This window comes from Meriones unguiculatus, chromosome 7 (assembly GCF_030254825.1).
Source record: "Meriones unguiculatus strain TT.TT164.6M chromosome 7, Bangor_MerUng_6.1, whole genome shotgun sequence".
In the NCBI taxonomy this organism is placed as follows: Eukaryota; Metazoa; Chordata; class Mammalia; order Rodentia; family Muridae; genus Meriones; species Meriones unguiculatus.
In genome coordinates this window covers 44,117,117-44,132,500 of record NC_083355.1, presented here as the reverse complement: position 1 = coordinate 44,132,500, position 15,384 = coordinate 44,117,117, and the positions used below count along the sequence as shown (strand labels likewise).

General features: G+C 47.0%; 1 protein-coding gene across 1 annotated transcript in view; it reads right to left on the bottom strand.

Annotated features, from left to right (window-relative positions):
- Window positions 1–15,384, bottom strand: part of Vps53 (VPS53 subunit of GARP complex) — a 130,137-nt gene that overhangs the window by 10,972 nt on the left and 103,781 nt on the right. The window contains exons 18-19 of the mRNA XM_060387277.1: window positions 6,772–6,920; window positions 3,194–3,263 (exon numbers count right to left, since the gene is read on the bottom strand). Coding sequence (XP_060243260.1) covers window positions 3,194–3,263; window positions 6,772–6,920 — 219 coding nt within the window. The remainder of the gene's footprint in view (window positions 1–3,193; window positions 3,264–6,771; window positions 6,921–15,384) is intronic.

Sequence of the window (15,384 nt, the reverse complement as noted above, 5' to 3'; positions counted from 1 at the left end):
GTGGAGAGCCACCTCTTATTACTCATTGTCTTTGCATGGGGTCTAAGAAATGAAAATTAGTTGTAGAAGATGGGCTTTTCACTGTCATCTAAAAGCAGTGAACACTGGCCAAACACATCCTGTTCCTGAGACATCAGCCTAGGGTCTGACTGGATTCTGCTCATATTCTGTTCTGTTATTTGAGACAGAGTCATACTACATAGCCCACAGTGGCCTTGAATTTACAATCCTCTGCTCCCTGAGTGTGCTGGGGTGGCAGGTGTGCCCCACCCTTCACAGCTAACACTGTGTATAAAAGAGGCAAACATTCCTGAGATAGGACTTATGTGACAACATCCAGCCTCTCACGGCTGTTAGACAGCACACCAGTCTTAAGAGACCCGAGCAACGCCACAAACACAGATGTTCCCGTGAGTCAGCTTTGGATCCCAGGGGCCTGGTCAAGTCTGAAGACAGAAATGTAACTGAGAACTCTAAGGCTGCTCCCAGCACAGATCTTAATCACTCCATATCCTCTCAGGTGGCACACGGTAATGAGGTGAGCAGGGTGAGTGCCTGGCCAACATGCACTAGTGAAACTGGAGCCGGCGTGTGAGGGCATCACTCTGCCACTTCCGACAGAGAGAATGACTGCTGCGCCCTGGACATGCCAGGGTCAGGGTTTCAGAACACTACAGCCTCTCAGGGAGTTTTCCAAGACAACATTTTTTACCCTGGCTAGAGCCGATCAGGCAGACGGCCGAGGACAAGCACTGACTAGAAGTTTTTATGCAGGCTGCATGCAGAAGAGGTGTTAGGAAGGATGAGCAATGAAACAGAAACAAGGTCATGCCCAGGTCTTAGGAAGCTTACAGTGAGTGAGCAGGGGCTGGGGCTAATGAGAGCTGGCTGTGTGCCAGACATGTGTCTTATTTATGGGCACTGGCTTTGATTTTTACTATTTTTGTTTTACTTTATTTTGACATGAGATCTAGCCATGTAGCCCATGCTGGCCTCAAACTTACAACCCTATTTCAGCTTCCCCAAGTGCTGGGGTTACTGGAGTATGCCACCATGCCTGGCTGTTTTGTTTAATCCTCACAGAGACTTATGGGGTGGCACCAAGCACTCCTATTTCAGAGACAAGGAAATGGAGGTCCTGCAAAATAACTTGTCTATGGACAAACAGATGCAATGTTGCAGGCACAGGCCCCAGGCTCGGCTCATGTCATCCCAGAGCTCAGCCTGAGTGCTCACAGAGAGGACAAAATCACACTGCGCTTAGATTAAGAGGCCTGTTCACAGATGTTCCTCTCTGCCTTCGACACTTCATGAGTGACTGCAAGGAACTCCGGTATGTGCCAACTAACAATCTTACCGAGTTGGGGCAGGGCAGGGGTGCGTGTCAACATAGCCCAGGAGTTACCAGGACAAGGCACTGAGCTGGGAGAGAGTTGAGCCTCTACTGCATTGCTTCATTTGGTACAGAATAGGATCTATGGAAATGAATTATATAATCTTACATGTTGTCTAAGTGTTCACAGATAGAGGTCTAGGGAAGACCATTTTAATGACTGTGAATTGCTCTTGATTTGACAGTTTACACCTTAAGTGATATTTTCAGGGAGTGGAAGAATTTTTTTTGTTCCTTTCTGTGTGTGTGTGTGTGTGTGTGTGTGTGTGTGTGTGTGTGTAGGCTGAGGTGAACACTGGGTGTCTTCCTCAATTCTCTCCACCTTTGTTCCTGAGATAGGTCTTGTTGATTCAGCGACACTGACTGGCCAGAACCCGAGATCCTCTTGTTTCCACCTCTACACTGCTGGGGTTAGAGGTACACACTACCACCCTTGTTTGTTTTGTAAATTTGCTTTTATTTATGTGGATGGTTGTGTGCCTGCTTGTCTGTTTGCATGCCATATGTGTGCAGTTCCTGTGAAGGACAGAAGAGGGCTTTGGATCCCCCTGGAACGGGAGTTATGGATGGCTGTGAACAGTCCAGTGTGGGTTTTAGAAACAGAATCCAGGTTTTCTGCAAGAGTAGGAAGTGATCTTAACTACTAAGCCATCCCTCTAGTCCTTATTCTTGGATTTTTATGTGGGTAATTTTTAAAGGGTGCAAATTCAGATTCACACCCTTGATCCAACTAGTTTTTGTTGACTTGACACAAACCGGAGTTACCTGGGAAGAAGGAATCTCAACTGAGGAACTGTCTCCATCAGATCGGCCTATGGGCATGTCTGTGGGGAGTTTTCTTGATTATTGATTGGTGTGGGAGGGCCCAGACCATTGTGGGTGGTGTCATTCCTAGACTGGTGGTCCTGAGTTCTATAAGAAAGAGATCAAGCTGAGCAAGCAAGCCAGCAAACAGCTTTCTCCATGGCCTCTGTTTCAGTTCCTGCCTTGAATTCCTGCCTTAGCTTCCCTTGGTGATGAGCTGTGACCTGTAAGCCAAATAAACCCTTCCTTACTCAGGTTGCTTTTGGTCAGTGCTTATCAGAGTGATCTTCCTAACCTCTGTTTTTATCTTCAAACTCACTCAAAGTGTTCCCTGAGTTCAAACTGCCCAAATCCCAGAGAGTCTGACTAGGTGGGAGATAAAGAGAAGTGACTTTGTTATAGTATGTAACTTATCAGGGTTCAGGTGAAATGACCTAAGTCTTTTTGTTTCCTTAAGATGGGGTCTCACTATATACTGTATGTTGGCCTTGAATCCTACTGTCAAAACCCTACGTCTTAGCCTCCTATGTGCTGGGATTACAGGCATGTGCCATCATGCTCCAGCCGAGAATTCAGATGAGGAGAGGAGCCCATTCAAGGACTTACTGGGGAGGTGAGCTCCAGCTCTCCCTACTTGCTCCCTCAGGTGGTCTTGGCCCAGCCATACTGAGAGCCTCTGTTATACTCAGAACACAGCCTCCTGTCCCTCCAACATCAGCCCTCACAGAACACCTGAGGCCTTCACTCCTGAAGTCCCTAAGACAGGTTCCCCGACCTTGCTCTGTACTTTTTGTACATCAGACTTGGGCTGTGATAATCTAATTGCTCTGAGACCAGGCTGGGCTGCAATATGAGAACCATCTTAAAAAACAAAACAAAGAAGCAAAAAGAGTGGCTGGTGACTGTCCTTCCCTACACCAAGGAAACCAGCCACAGTCTCTTCACACTGGATCTTCCTGAGAATGTGTGTTGGATCGGTGACAAAGTTCTCCTTACCTGCTCTGCTCCCACCATGCTGATTGGTTTGCACTTGAAGAGGTGGGTGATGAATTTGGGAATGAACGAGCTGTGGATGAACAGTGACAAGTTAGGTTTATTCTCTTTGTAGTAAAGAGCTGCAGAAACTTTTAAAAGCTCTACTCCCTTTCATGGGGAAACCAAGAATCAAGGTGGATACTAATGTCCCCTACACCGCCATTCACCATCTTTTCTTTCCTTCTAACTTTAGCTCCAGCTCTGTTTGGGATGAACAGTCTTGGGATTTGGGGGGAAAGCTTATCCCATCTTAAACTACAGAGGCTAATTCTTTTTGTTTATGGTGTTGGGATAGAACCCAGGTCTGGTATATGCCAGGCTACAACCACTGAGCCACACTCCAGTCCTACAGAATTCAATTCTCCTGGGCTTCAGCCAGTTCCACTGGTGACTGCTTCAGGTCTGGCCAGGGGGAATTACTTTATGCCAGTGAAATCCTCTGGAGGGAAGGACCTTGTTGCAGAGCTGGTGTGAGACCGCCTCTTCTTGCTTAGGGCACTGTTGAGTTATAGAAAACACCCATCTTTCCATCCTCCCACCATTCTGAGGATGTGGCCAGTTTCAAAGATAGCAGGCTATCCCAGGTCTTAATGAAACCACTGCAACCCTAAATCAATCACATTCTCTCTGTCTCTCTGTCTCTCTCTCTCTCTCTGTGTGTGTGTGTGTGTAGGCTATGGAGGCTAGAAGAGGGCACTGAATCCCTTGGAATTGAAGTTATAGGCTCTTATGAGTTGTTTCATGTGAGTGCTGAGAACTGAACTGGGCACCTGTGCAGGAACAGCCCATGCTGTTAACTACTAAGCCATTTTTCCAGCCTAAACCAACCACTCTCAAGTCTGTCCTAACTTCCTCAAGACTTGACATTGTATGAGATTTTAAAAATCCATCTTGTTCCAGATGTGGTGGCACTAGCACTAGCACTCAGGAGTTCAAGGTCAGCCTGGTCTACATAATGAGTTCCAGGATATCCAGAGTTACAAAGTGCAATGCTGTCTCAAAAACCAAAACAACAATACAACAAAAATCCACCTAGCTATTCAAGTTCATTTGAGTACCAGTAGCTGAAAATATCCTAATAGTGCCAAGAGATGGAGCTATGTGGGCAGTTAAGGTATCTTAAAGCAAAACCAAGAAATAATCACTAAGGTAGTAATTCTCTTACCAAGAAACAAAAATCACATGATTTTCTGAAAATATGCTGAGCACTGAAGGACAACCTAGATCAGCAGGGCTGATAATGCTGTGTGGGTAAAGGAGAGTGAAAATCCAACAAGTCAGAAGAGGTTTTATAAGCTTCAAGGCCTGAGTCAAGAAGGATGTGCTGTGCTAACGTGGCTCAAAGGCTGTGCAAAGTAGACATGCACATAACCAGGCAGGATCCAGAGTGAGCCGACAAAGAGGTCCCCAAGTACGAGGACCATGGAGGAAGCATGGAAAGGGTAGGGTGTCCACAGAGGCGGCTGCTACCTGTCTTCTCCCTTTTCCATGCTGCGTGTAGGCCTGTCCCCCCTAGCCTCCTTCAATTTCACCACATCTTTTCCTGCACACTGTAATCACTCTGAGAGCTGAAGACTTGTGGAACAATTTCACAGAGGTATACTAGCTTAGTGATCCAAACTAGACTCAACCAGGAGTGACCTTGGCAAGGTAGCAGGAATGCAACTATTGGAGGGGATGCAGCCATCGACGGACTAGCAACTGTGGGGCACGGAAGGATGCAGCGGGAAGAGGACATGAAAGCCAGAGGTGAGATCCAGGGCTGGGCCTGGTGATCTAGAGGGAGTGTGAACAAGAGGCTGTCTGGGACTTAACCTGAGCAAACAAGTAAAGTGAGGCTGAACTGGGGACTCATCGTACCTCCAGACACACTCTGTAATGGAGGCCACTTCAGAGCAAAGTGTGCTGTGGCTGAGCCCTTGATCTTGCCTTGACTAGTCCATGCTGGGCAGGCTGGGGAAATAATGGGAACAATCCAGACACATGCATTTGGTGAAGAAATCCCAGCAAAGCAATGTGTCACTGCCATGGGTCACCAGGACGGAAGTGGTGGCTACTGCTCTGGGCTCAGATTTTATAAAGATGGGAGAGTACCAAGACTTAAAGCAAGGTCTTCAGTTAAACTTTTCCAGCTGTGGGGGATGGGCACCCTATTCCCAGATCACTGAGAATGGGCTTAGTCTGAACATTAAAAGGTGAGGACAGAATGTAGAGTTGACACTTGGATGGGCCGGGCAATAGGCTCCTTGTTCACTTCGACCTGAGCTCAATGGGACCCCTGGGCGCCCACAACGGAGATTCTGAGTTACAGTAAATTTTTACAGAGACACTTGTAGCAGTGGTTGCAGGGAATGTCACCTGTGATTTATCAGCAGTGCTTTTAGTGCACATTAATGAGCATCCAGAGAGGGAAGGGAATGTCAGCTCCTGGGCCATCTGCGGCCTGCAAACACAAACGCTCCCTGGGGAGTCGGTCCAAGCCTTCCTGATGAGGTTGAAACTAAAGTTAACTCTACAGCTATTCTGTCATTGTTGTTCCTTGGGGGTTTATTTATGTCAGATGGGGAAAATCTAATTGAATACAAACCGGGAGAGATCTGGGGGAAAAGAGAAACTCAGAATCCTGAGTCACCAGTTGGGACCTGGATGAGAACAATCCAAATACAGTAGCTTGGACAGCACTGACCTTCCCGGAGTAACTTGCCAAACTGTGCATCTGATAATTGGTCAGAGGAGACACTGGCCCTCATCACTGCCTGGCCTCTCGGGAAACAGTGCTGGAGCCAGATGCTGACTGGCAAGGAACCAAACTACTTCCTCGCTTCAAAATTCAAGGCAGAAATGGCCACACACGGGGACATGACAGGGAGGCAGGCAACTCAGTGCTGGCTCCATCCACCTCAGCACTGCAGCTCAGCGAGCTGCTGGTCCTGATTTCTAGTTCTTTCCCTGGACATAAGGACACCCACAAGAACAATGGTGGAAAGAGAGGAAGCAAAGACTCAAAGGCACAATGAATGGGTCCAAGCCTTGAGCTGTTTATAAAGCCGTCAGAGACAAAATGCACATATAAATTTACTGAAAAATTAAAGCCTGGGCAAGGAATGGTTTCATGAAAGATGAAAATCCCCCAACTCATTTGTTTGCTCTGCGATGGCTGAAGACTGCTGCTGTAAGTGGCCCATTTGCTTTTTCCACTATGGCCCTTTGGGGTACGGAAGAGTATCAGTTTTCCTGGAGGTCCCAGAACAAGCCCTGCTAGAAGATGGGGACATCTGGATTATGAGCATGCTGGTGGCTAAGAACAGCAGTAAAGTCACTCTACTGAGAATGATATTAGAACCATCAAGTCTCTCCCAGCTCAGAGGTAGGCCTGGAGAACGATGCGGAGCCAACCACAGGCTTGTACCCCATCAGTGTGGCTCGTGAGGGATATGGTCATGAGCAGATGGGTACATGGGCACCTCCATGGACTCTGCTCAATTATCCTGGGAGATCAAAACACAAAGTGCATCATGAAAGCACAACTCAGGACTTACTTTGCAAATTTAATGCAGAACTGCGTGAAGTATTTCCGTGTGGAAGCCAGGTTGTCACGGATGATGGGGACGTTCTGCTTAATGTGAAGGATAACAGAAGTGACATAAGGGCTCTGGTCACCAACATGTTCCACGTTCTGCCACGGCATCTGAAACAGACACAAGACAGGACCAAGCTTTAGATCCCTGTAGGACAACAGTGTTGCCTGTACTGGGAAAGGGCTGTGGGGATGATGAACTTAGGTCATTACTTGGTATCACAGGGTTGGCCTCTTCTGACATACCAGTTCTGTGACACAGAGGCTGCTTTTGAGTGAAAACCGGCAAGTCACCTCACCAGTGGCATGGAGTGCAGGCTCCACTCCTCTCCCTACTGCTCCCACTTCAGGCTTCCAGCAGCCTCCCACCTAAGCAGGCATCTTTTAAGGGATGCCCACCACATCACTAGGCAGAGGAATGAGAATGTGTGAACTCAGAGATCAGTTGTTCTCAACCTGTGGGTTACAACCCCTTGGGGGTTGAACAATCTTTTCACCTATCAGACATAATCAGATACCTGGGACCCACATGGTGGAAGGAGAAAACTGATTACTGCAAGCTGTCCTGTATATCAGATACTTATGATTCATAACACTAGCAAAATTATAGTTATGAAGTAGCAACAGAGATAATTTTATGGTTGAGGTTCTCTACAACATAAAGAGCTATATTAAAGGGTCACAAGCATTAGGAAGGCTGAGGACCACTGCCATAGAGGGACACTACTGCCAGCGACTGAAGAACAGGGAGGGATGTTTACTTCCAGGCATCAGTAGCTTGTGAATTGGGGAGATTTAGTGGCTGGGCTGAAATGTGGTGAAACCCAGAACAAACGAAGAGAATTAACTCTTGAACCCTTTGCAAATAAAATGGGAGGAGTTTAGGATTTTATTGTTATTTATTGGTTTCTTGAGACTGGGTCTTACTTTGTAGTCCAGGCTGGCCTGGAACTTACAATGTAGCCCAGGTTGGCCTTAAACTTTTATCAATCTTCCTGCCTCAGCCTCCTCAATGTTGACAGGGATGAGCCACTACACCTAGCTATATTCCCCCCCCCAAAAAAAAAAAATCCCACACAAGTACACTGAAAACCCACACAAGTACACTGTAGGTTTTTCTCCTCAGGGCTGACAGGATATTTCACTTGTTAAGAACAAAAATGAAGCTGAGTGTGGTGGTACACACCTTTAATCTCAGCACTCTCAAGGCTGAAGCAGGAGGAACTCTACGAACTGGAGACAAGCCTGGCCTCTACAGCCAGTTCCTATAGAAACTACCTGGGCTACATAGAAAGACCCTGTCTCAAACAGAACAAAATAAAACAATAACAACAAAAACAACCCCCCCAAACAAACAAATAAAATGGAGCTCAAGCTTGTACACCCATAGAAGCAGCAGGGGAGTTCCCTGGAAGGCAGGAAAGCTTGACAGTACCTTTTGGGGTACACATGAGGGCTGGGGCTCCTGGCAAGTACTCACTCCTGAGCTTGCTTTGGAGGAATCCTGCTGATCTGGCCTCTCACAGCCAAACAGGGCTACCGGTTCAAACTCTCTTAAACCAAACACAACCTGAAGGCTCATTCAGAGGGGCTCAGCAGCCCTACGACCTTGATGTCTCTGGCCTATAAAATAACATTTTTTTAAAAAAGATTTTATTTATTTATTTATTTGTTTGTTTATTTATTTATGCATATTAGTGCTCTAAGAGGACAGTAGAGGGTTTAGATGGCTGTGAGCCACCATGTGGGTGCTGGGAATTGAACTCAGGACCTCTGGAAGAGCAGACAGTGCTCTTAACCACTGAGCCATCTCTCCAGCCCCCCAAATCACTTATTTTTGTAGCAGCAAACCTGGGTTCTCTGCAAGAGCAAGTTCTCTTAACCTCTGAGCCAGCTCTTCAGTCCCCACCTGCATTTTACAGATGTGTGAAAAGCCTATTGCAAAGCTCCTCGCCAGGCTTTGAGGCTGGGTGTGGTGGTGCACGCCTGTGATCCCAGCATTTGTAGGCTGAGAAGGTTTGTAAGCAGAGGCCAGCCTGGACCATATAAGCAACATTCTGTCTCTAATAAAATAAACAAACAACACCCCTGTAAATAAACACTGGCTCCGGAAAGAAAGGGGAAATTCTGCTGGGTCAGGAGGATGGCTCAGCAAGTAAAGGCACTTGTTGCCAAGCCGATGCCCTGACTTTGATACCTGGGACCCACATGGGGGAAGGAGAAAACTGATTATTATAAGTTGTCCTCTGACCTCCAAACATGTACCATGGTACACGTGTGCATACCATACATACAAAATAAATACATTAAAAAATCTCTTAAAAAGAAAGAAAAAGGACATCTTAGTTATGGATCTGTTCATTGACTGAGACACCTTTACATGTCTTGTCCAGGCTGGTTTCATGATTTCTGAGATTGAGAGCTCTTCCCACCTCAGCCTCTCCCATAGCTGGAACTACAGGCTTGTTTGGAAGTAAAATAAAAAAAATTCACTGGGGGAAAGAGAAACAATGGAGAAACAGTCAAAGTTCCAACAGGAGCTGCCTACAGAGTGAGCACATGGGCTATGTGTAATGTTTTCCTCATTATGTTACCTTATTTGAGAGCCCTTCTTCCATCTCAGTGTGAAGATCTGATCCTCCCGCACAATGAGCATCCTCACGGATTCCCAGTGACCTCAGAGGGTGAGGTCCAAACTGACAGGTGTTAGGCCCACCCATCACCCTCCTCTCCCCAGCTCTGCAGCAAGGCATGGAACACAGGGATCCAGGCAAGGGCCAAGCCTCGTGTCCCACCGCCAATCAACATACAGATGACCAGTGCCTTCTGAGCTGCAGCCCTGGACAGGTCAAGATCTCAGGGCAGCTTATAAACAATTATTTAAACATGACAGCTCCCCACTCTCAGAACAATCATGGGGGAAGTGGTGACATGCTCTGTCTCCAGTTATAAAGCAACTCTGACGCAAGGCAGATTGCGGCTGTGGCTGCTTCAAGTTCGTGCTAGTTAGCTGCATGGACGGCACTGGTGTTCACATGCGTCATATATGTGAAAAGATCCCGCCTGCTTTAAGTTTTAGCCAGGTATGGCCAAACTGAAAAAAGTATTAGCAAGTATTCATGATTTTAAACTTAAGTGAGTTTAATGAATAAATAATAATAATTTAAAGTAAAATAATAATAATTAGAATAAAAAGAATTTAAAGTACTGGGAAACAATGAAAAATGACATTGCTCGTGTGTGTGTGTGTGTGTGTGTGTGTGTGTGTGTGTGTGTGTGTGAGTGGAGGCAGAGGTCAACCCTGGCTACTGTTTCTCAGGAGTTTACTTTGTTTTGAAACGGGGTCTCTCGCTAGTTAGGGCAGAGGGCCACCAAGTCCCAAGGATCTGCCTGTCTCTATGTCCTCAGTGCCACACGCCTGGCTTTTTACTTGGGCACTTGGGAACGGGTGTATGACAATTTCTTTCCTGACTGAATTATCTCCCCAGCGTCATTTTACCTTCTTGTGTTGGGACTGGAACCCAGGGCCTCTGTGCTCCTATCGCTCAGCTTCAGTCCTAGCTGTTGTTTTCTGACTGTGTGCTTTCTGGAGAGTTGAGAAAGGCTCTTGCTCTGTAGCCCTGCCTGGCCTATACAGCCCAGGCTGGCTTCAAACTCATGGTACTTCTTCTGCCTTAGCCTCCCAAGCGCTGAGATTCCTAACATGCACCATCAGGCCCAGCCACCAGTCTGCTCCTGTCACTTTAAAAATGCACCACATATAGCAAGCAGTGTGCAGACACCACTCCAGCTGGCTGGTGTGCTCAGCTACACCAGATGATTACGGGCTCAGGCTGTTATTTATTTATTTGGTTTTGAAGACAAGGTCTTACCATGTAGCCCTGGGTAGCCTGGAACTCAGTGCTGGGATTAAAAGCCTGGACTGCCATGCCTGCACTTAGGCTGTAACTTATTGTCAGAGCGGAGTATGATAACACCTGTGGGAGGACCGCCCTTAATTCAAGGGTGCCCTGTCCCCCCAAACAATATAAAAACACACAAGGTAGCCAGATGTGTACATGTATGTATCAGTGTATACACAAGTGTGTGTGTGTGTGTGTGTGTGTGTGTGTGTGTGTGGCCTCCTGGGTGTGTATGTGTGTCTTCCCTCCCATGTACATGTGTGTAAAGGTGGCTTCCCATGTATGTGTGTCCTCTCATGGGTGATGCTCTGCCTGTTGTCATTCTGCTTATCAGCTATGTGTGACGTCACTTAGTTCTGACTGCTTTATACAGCAGGACACTCAAGTGGCACAGTTGCGACAGGCAGGCCTGTCTGAAGTAAGCATGACACTGGTGTGCTTGCCGGATAATTGTGAGAATGAGAAAAGACGGGACGAGGCAAGGAAAATAACTCCACTTCACTGGGCTGGTTCCCTGGTAGGAGCTGGTGGGTGCATGCAACTATCGGGCAGATCTCTCAGCAAAGAGCATAAATGGTGCCTGGACTAGAACGGGCACAGCAATCATCATCATCATCATCATCATCATCATCATCATCATCATCATCATCATTATCATCATCATCCAGCACTTCTATTTAAAAGTTACGGCTCTATATGCAGAGTGTTCTTTTTGTGTTCTATGTTTTGACGGTTTTCAACTGGGGTTGAATACCACCTGGTACTATATAAATACCAAGAAAGAGTTCCCATCAGATGCAGCTGACAGAAAAAGCAAGCGAGAGAATGCAGAAAGTAACGACAGAAGTACCTAGAGCTCATGCTTAGCTGGAGGTGACACCGTGGAGCCCGGCCTAACTGTGGACTTCTGCTACCCAAGGTGTGTGGTCCACGCTGCCACTTCCCATGGCAAACTGAGAGGACCTCCCATTTGCACAGAGGGCCACTGCAGCCCTGCAGGGAGCTCACTGCAGACCTTGTGAAACTTTCCTCTTCTGCATGAAACTCTGAAAGAGGCCTCCTGACAACTGAAAACCTGAATCCCACAGCCCCAAGTTAGACAGATCTGGAATACAGTCCCAGATGTTTGGACCCTAGCAACTTGGGTCTGGGGCTGTGGTTTGCGCTCCCGAGTCAGGCAGGCCGAGCCCTGGACTTCAAGCACACAAAGGAGCGCTTGTATCTGGGCCGCGCACTCCTACAAGCCTCTGCATTATTAACAGGCTCTATCTGCACACACAGCATGGGAGCAGGCCTTGGTCAGGGAGCACAGGCGGAGGACTGCTTATGATCACACACTATGCTCTCAGCGCTGCGACCAACACTGTCACATGAACTGCTTATGACGGTATCACTGTGCTTCATAACTGGGAAGACAAGTGTCAGGACAGGGTGACCTGTCCAGTGAGGTCTAACCAATCAGCAGGCAGGTCTGAACCCCAGAAGCTGGCCTGTCTTCCCCAAAGCTCACAATCTTTCCATTTGAACTTGTTACTTCTTAAAAGACTTATCCTCAGTGAACCTGAGGGCGGCTGCGGGACCTTGGCTCAGTAAAATCAACGTCTGGGCTAGGAAGCTGACACAGATGACTGGGGAGAGGCGAGGGTATGCAGAGGAGGAAGAACTGATGACCCATTGCAACTCTGCTCAGAGATAACTCGCAGGGGGAGACATGGTGATCTAGGATAGAACATGAAGTACAAAAGGCTTTAAGGACATATGCATGCATGTGTGCACATATCCCATCAGAGGGGAGTGATTTGTATTTCTGTCTTTTTTTTTTTTTCTTTTCTTCAGACAAAGGTTTGTAATGGAAGTTTTGGGTTCTTTAAAAACTCATGTTATGTAAATATGTCTTTGTTTTAATCCCAAGTGTGGGATTTTAGTTTGGGCTATAGTTTGTCCACAGCTGATAATTGCCTCCTGCGGGGTGTGGTCTTTGCCAACTGGTGATAGCCTGCCTTGTACAGCACCAAGAGGGGCGTGGCCTAGGACTCTGAGGATAAATAGGAGAGCCTAGAGAGAGATAGTGTGTGGCAGTTTGGAGAAGGCAGAGACAGCTGGTGTGGCAGTTTGGAGCAGACAGACGGAGAGAAATGTTTCAGTGCAGTGGCTTGGAGAAGCCCACTGGCTGTGTTTGCTGTTGACGGAGACTGGTATAGCCTCCAAAAGGACCCATCAACCCTAAACAGCCAGGAGAAGCTCCCCCTCCCTACTAACCTTCTTTCTCCTACCTAGGGTTAGAGGTTTGGAAGGGAGAGGCTTTATGGAACCCCACAAAAATAGTTTAAAAATGAGTGAAACAGGGCTCATGTAGACCAGGCTGGCTTAAATTCTCCATGGTGCTGAGGATGACCAAGCATTCCTGACCCTCCTGCTTCTACCTCCCAAGTGCCAGCACACACCTCCCAAGTGGTGACACCAACCAGACTGGGGGCTGAGGGTGGGTTTATAGAACTTCTCATGTTCTTTGGTGTGAGTGGTACTCGGACTAGAACTCAGGGTCTTAGGCATGCTAGGCAATCGCTCTACCACTCAGCTATATTCCCAGCCCTTTTGCAGGGTTGAGACAGGGTCTAACTATGTAGCCCTTGATGATCTGGAACCTGACATGTTCCAGGTTGTCCTGGAACAGGGATCTCCCAGAGATCCATGCGCTCCTGCCTCCCAAGTGCTGGGATTAAAGGTGCATGCCACCACCTATGTGTTTGTTTACTGTGTCTGTATGAGTGTTTGAGTGTGTCACTGCATGTTGGTAGGGATCGGAGGGCAGCTGGCAGTAGTTAATTCTCATTTCCTACTCTGGGTCAAACTTTAGTCCTCAGATGTGGAAGTAAGTACCTTTAGCTCCTGGACCAGCCTGCTATGCACTTGTTTATTTATTTATTTGTAAACATAGCAGCCTAAAAATGAAGAAACCCTGGTTTTTGGAATTATGGATGATTACTGTCTTCTGTTCGGTATCTGGGGCTGGAAAGTGGCTCAGCTATTAAGAGCATGTACTGCTCTGCATTCTTGAGGACCCATGTTCAGTTCCTAGCACTCAGGTAGGGCAGCTCACAGCGACCTGTACCCCAGTTCCAAAGGGACCCAATGCCTCTGGCCCACGTGTACTGCACTCACATGTGTGCGCACACACACACACACACACACACACACACACACACACACGCACGCGCGTGATGTGTGGTGGTGCACATCTTTAATCCCAGCACTGGGGAGGCACAGACAAGTTGATTTCTGTGGGTTTGAGACCATCCTGGTCTACACAGTGAGCCCCAGGACAGCAGAGCTATATAGTGAGACCCTGTCTCAGAACAAACAAACAAACAAACAAACAAACCTGTATTTTATAATAAAAATTATGATAAATACCTTTATCATAATAAAATAAAAATATTTTTCATGAAAAAGAAAGATGTCCCTTGATCACACGTGGAAAGTGAACCTGGAAGGTTCTGGTGGTGGTGCTCCCTGGGCCCACTGACATCATATATTTGTTTGTTTGTTTGTTTTTTGAGACAGGGTCTCTCTGTGTAGCCCTGGCTATCCTATAACCTGCTCTGTAGACCAGACTCATAGAGATCCCTGTCTCTGTCTCCCAAGCGCTGGGAATAAAGGCTCGTGCCACCACTGCCTGGCTCAGTGTATACATTTTAATGAGGAGAATGGGAGCAGATCTGAGGCCTGTGCTAGCTGCCTCAAAAGGTCTTTGGGGGATGGCAATCCCTTTAAACCAGTACATGTGCACAATCCTGAAACCTAAGAGAAGCTACATGCCAGACTAGAAGGAAATTAAACTTATTTTATTTTTATCCTGTTTTTTCTAAAATTAGCATTAATAGGAAAAGTTAAGTGTGTTTGACCTTGGATAAAAACTCAGATTCTTTCAGTCCAGTGATCAGATCTTAAAAAACAAACAACAACAAAACAGTCAAAAGGGACCCCTTCTAAGGAGGCAGATTTATATCTCAATCCTAGTTATAATACCATAATTGGACATACTGATTCCTAAGAATGCGTGGAATTCATTTCTAAAAGAAAAAACTCCTCGTGTTTCTACCCAAACTCCCCAAGCAACCTTTTCCCTAGAACTAGAGGCCGGCTTTGCTTCCTATTTCTTATGAGAAAGAGAGATGCCTCATGCTCATGAGTGGAAAGGGAGCCTGGTGGTTTCTGCTGATGGCACTGCTCTGATGCCATGTCTTTGGGTGTAACAGGAAAACCAAGCAGACAAAGAGAAGGGCAGGATAGTTCCTCTCTTTTCAGGAGAGAGCACAGGCAGACTGGAACAGTTGGCTTGGCTGCTGCCACACATTTTGCCCTGTAGGATAATCATGGCCATGAAAGCTGGATCCTGATCTAAAAGGCGAGTCTGAACACCTGGTAAGCTCATGACCACGCATGTGTCAGAGCCAGGCACGAGCTCACTGCTCCTTCTATGTACGTTATTTCGTCCATCCATCCATCTATCTTTCTTTGAGAGTCTCATTAGAGAGGCCAACTGTCCTGGGACTTGATACCTGTCTTAGCCTCTGCAGTGCTGGGATTATAAGCATGTCCCACCTTGTGGTTTCTGCTGGCCTGGTCACCCTTCATTTTCTCACCTACCCAGAAGAAGGGCTTTCTGCACA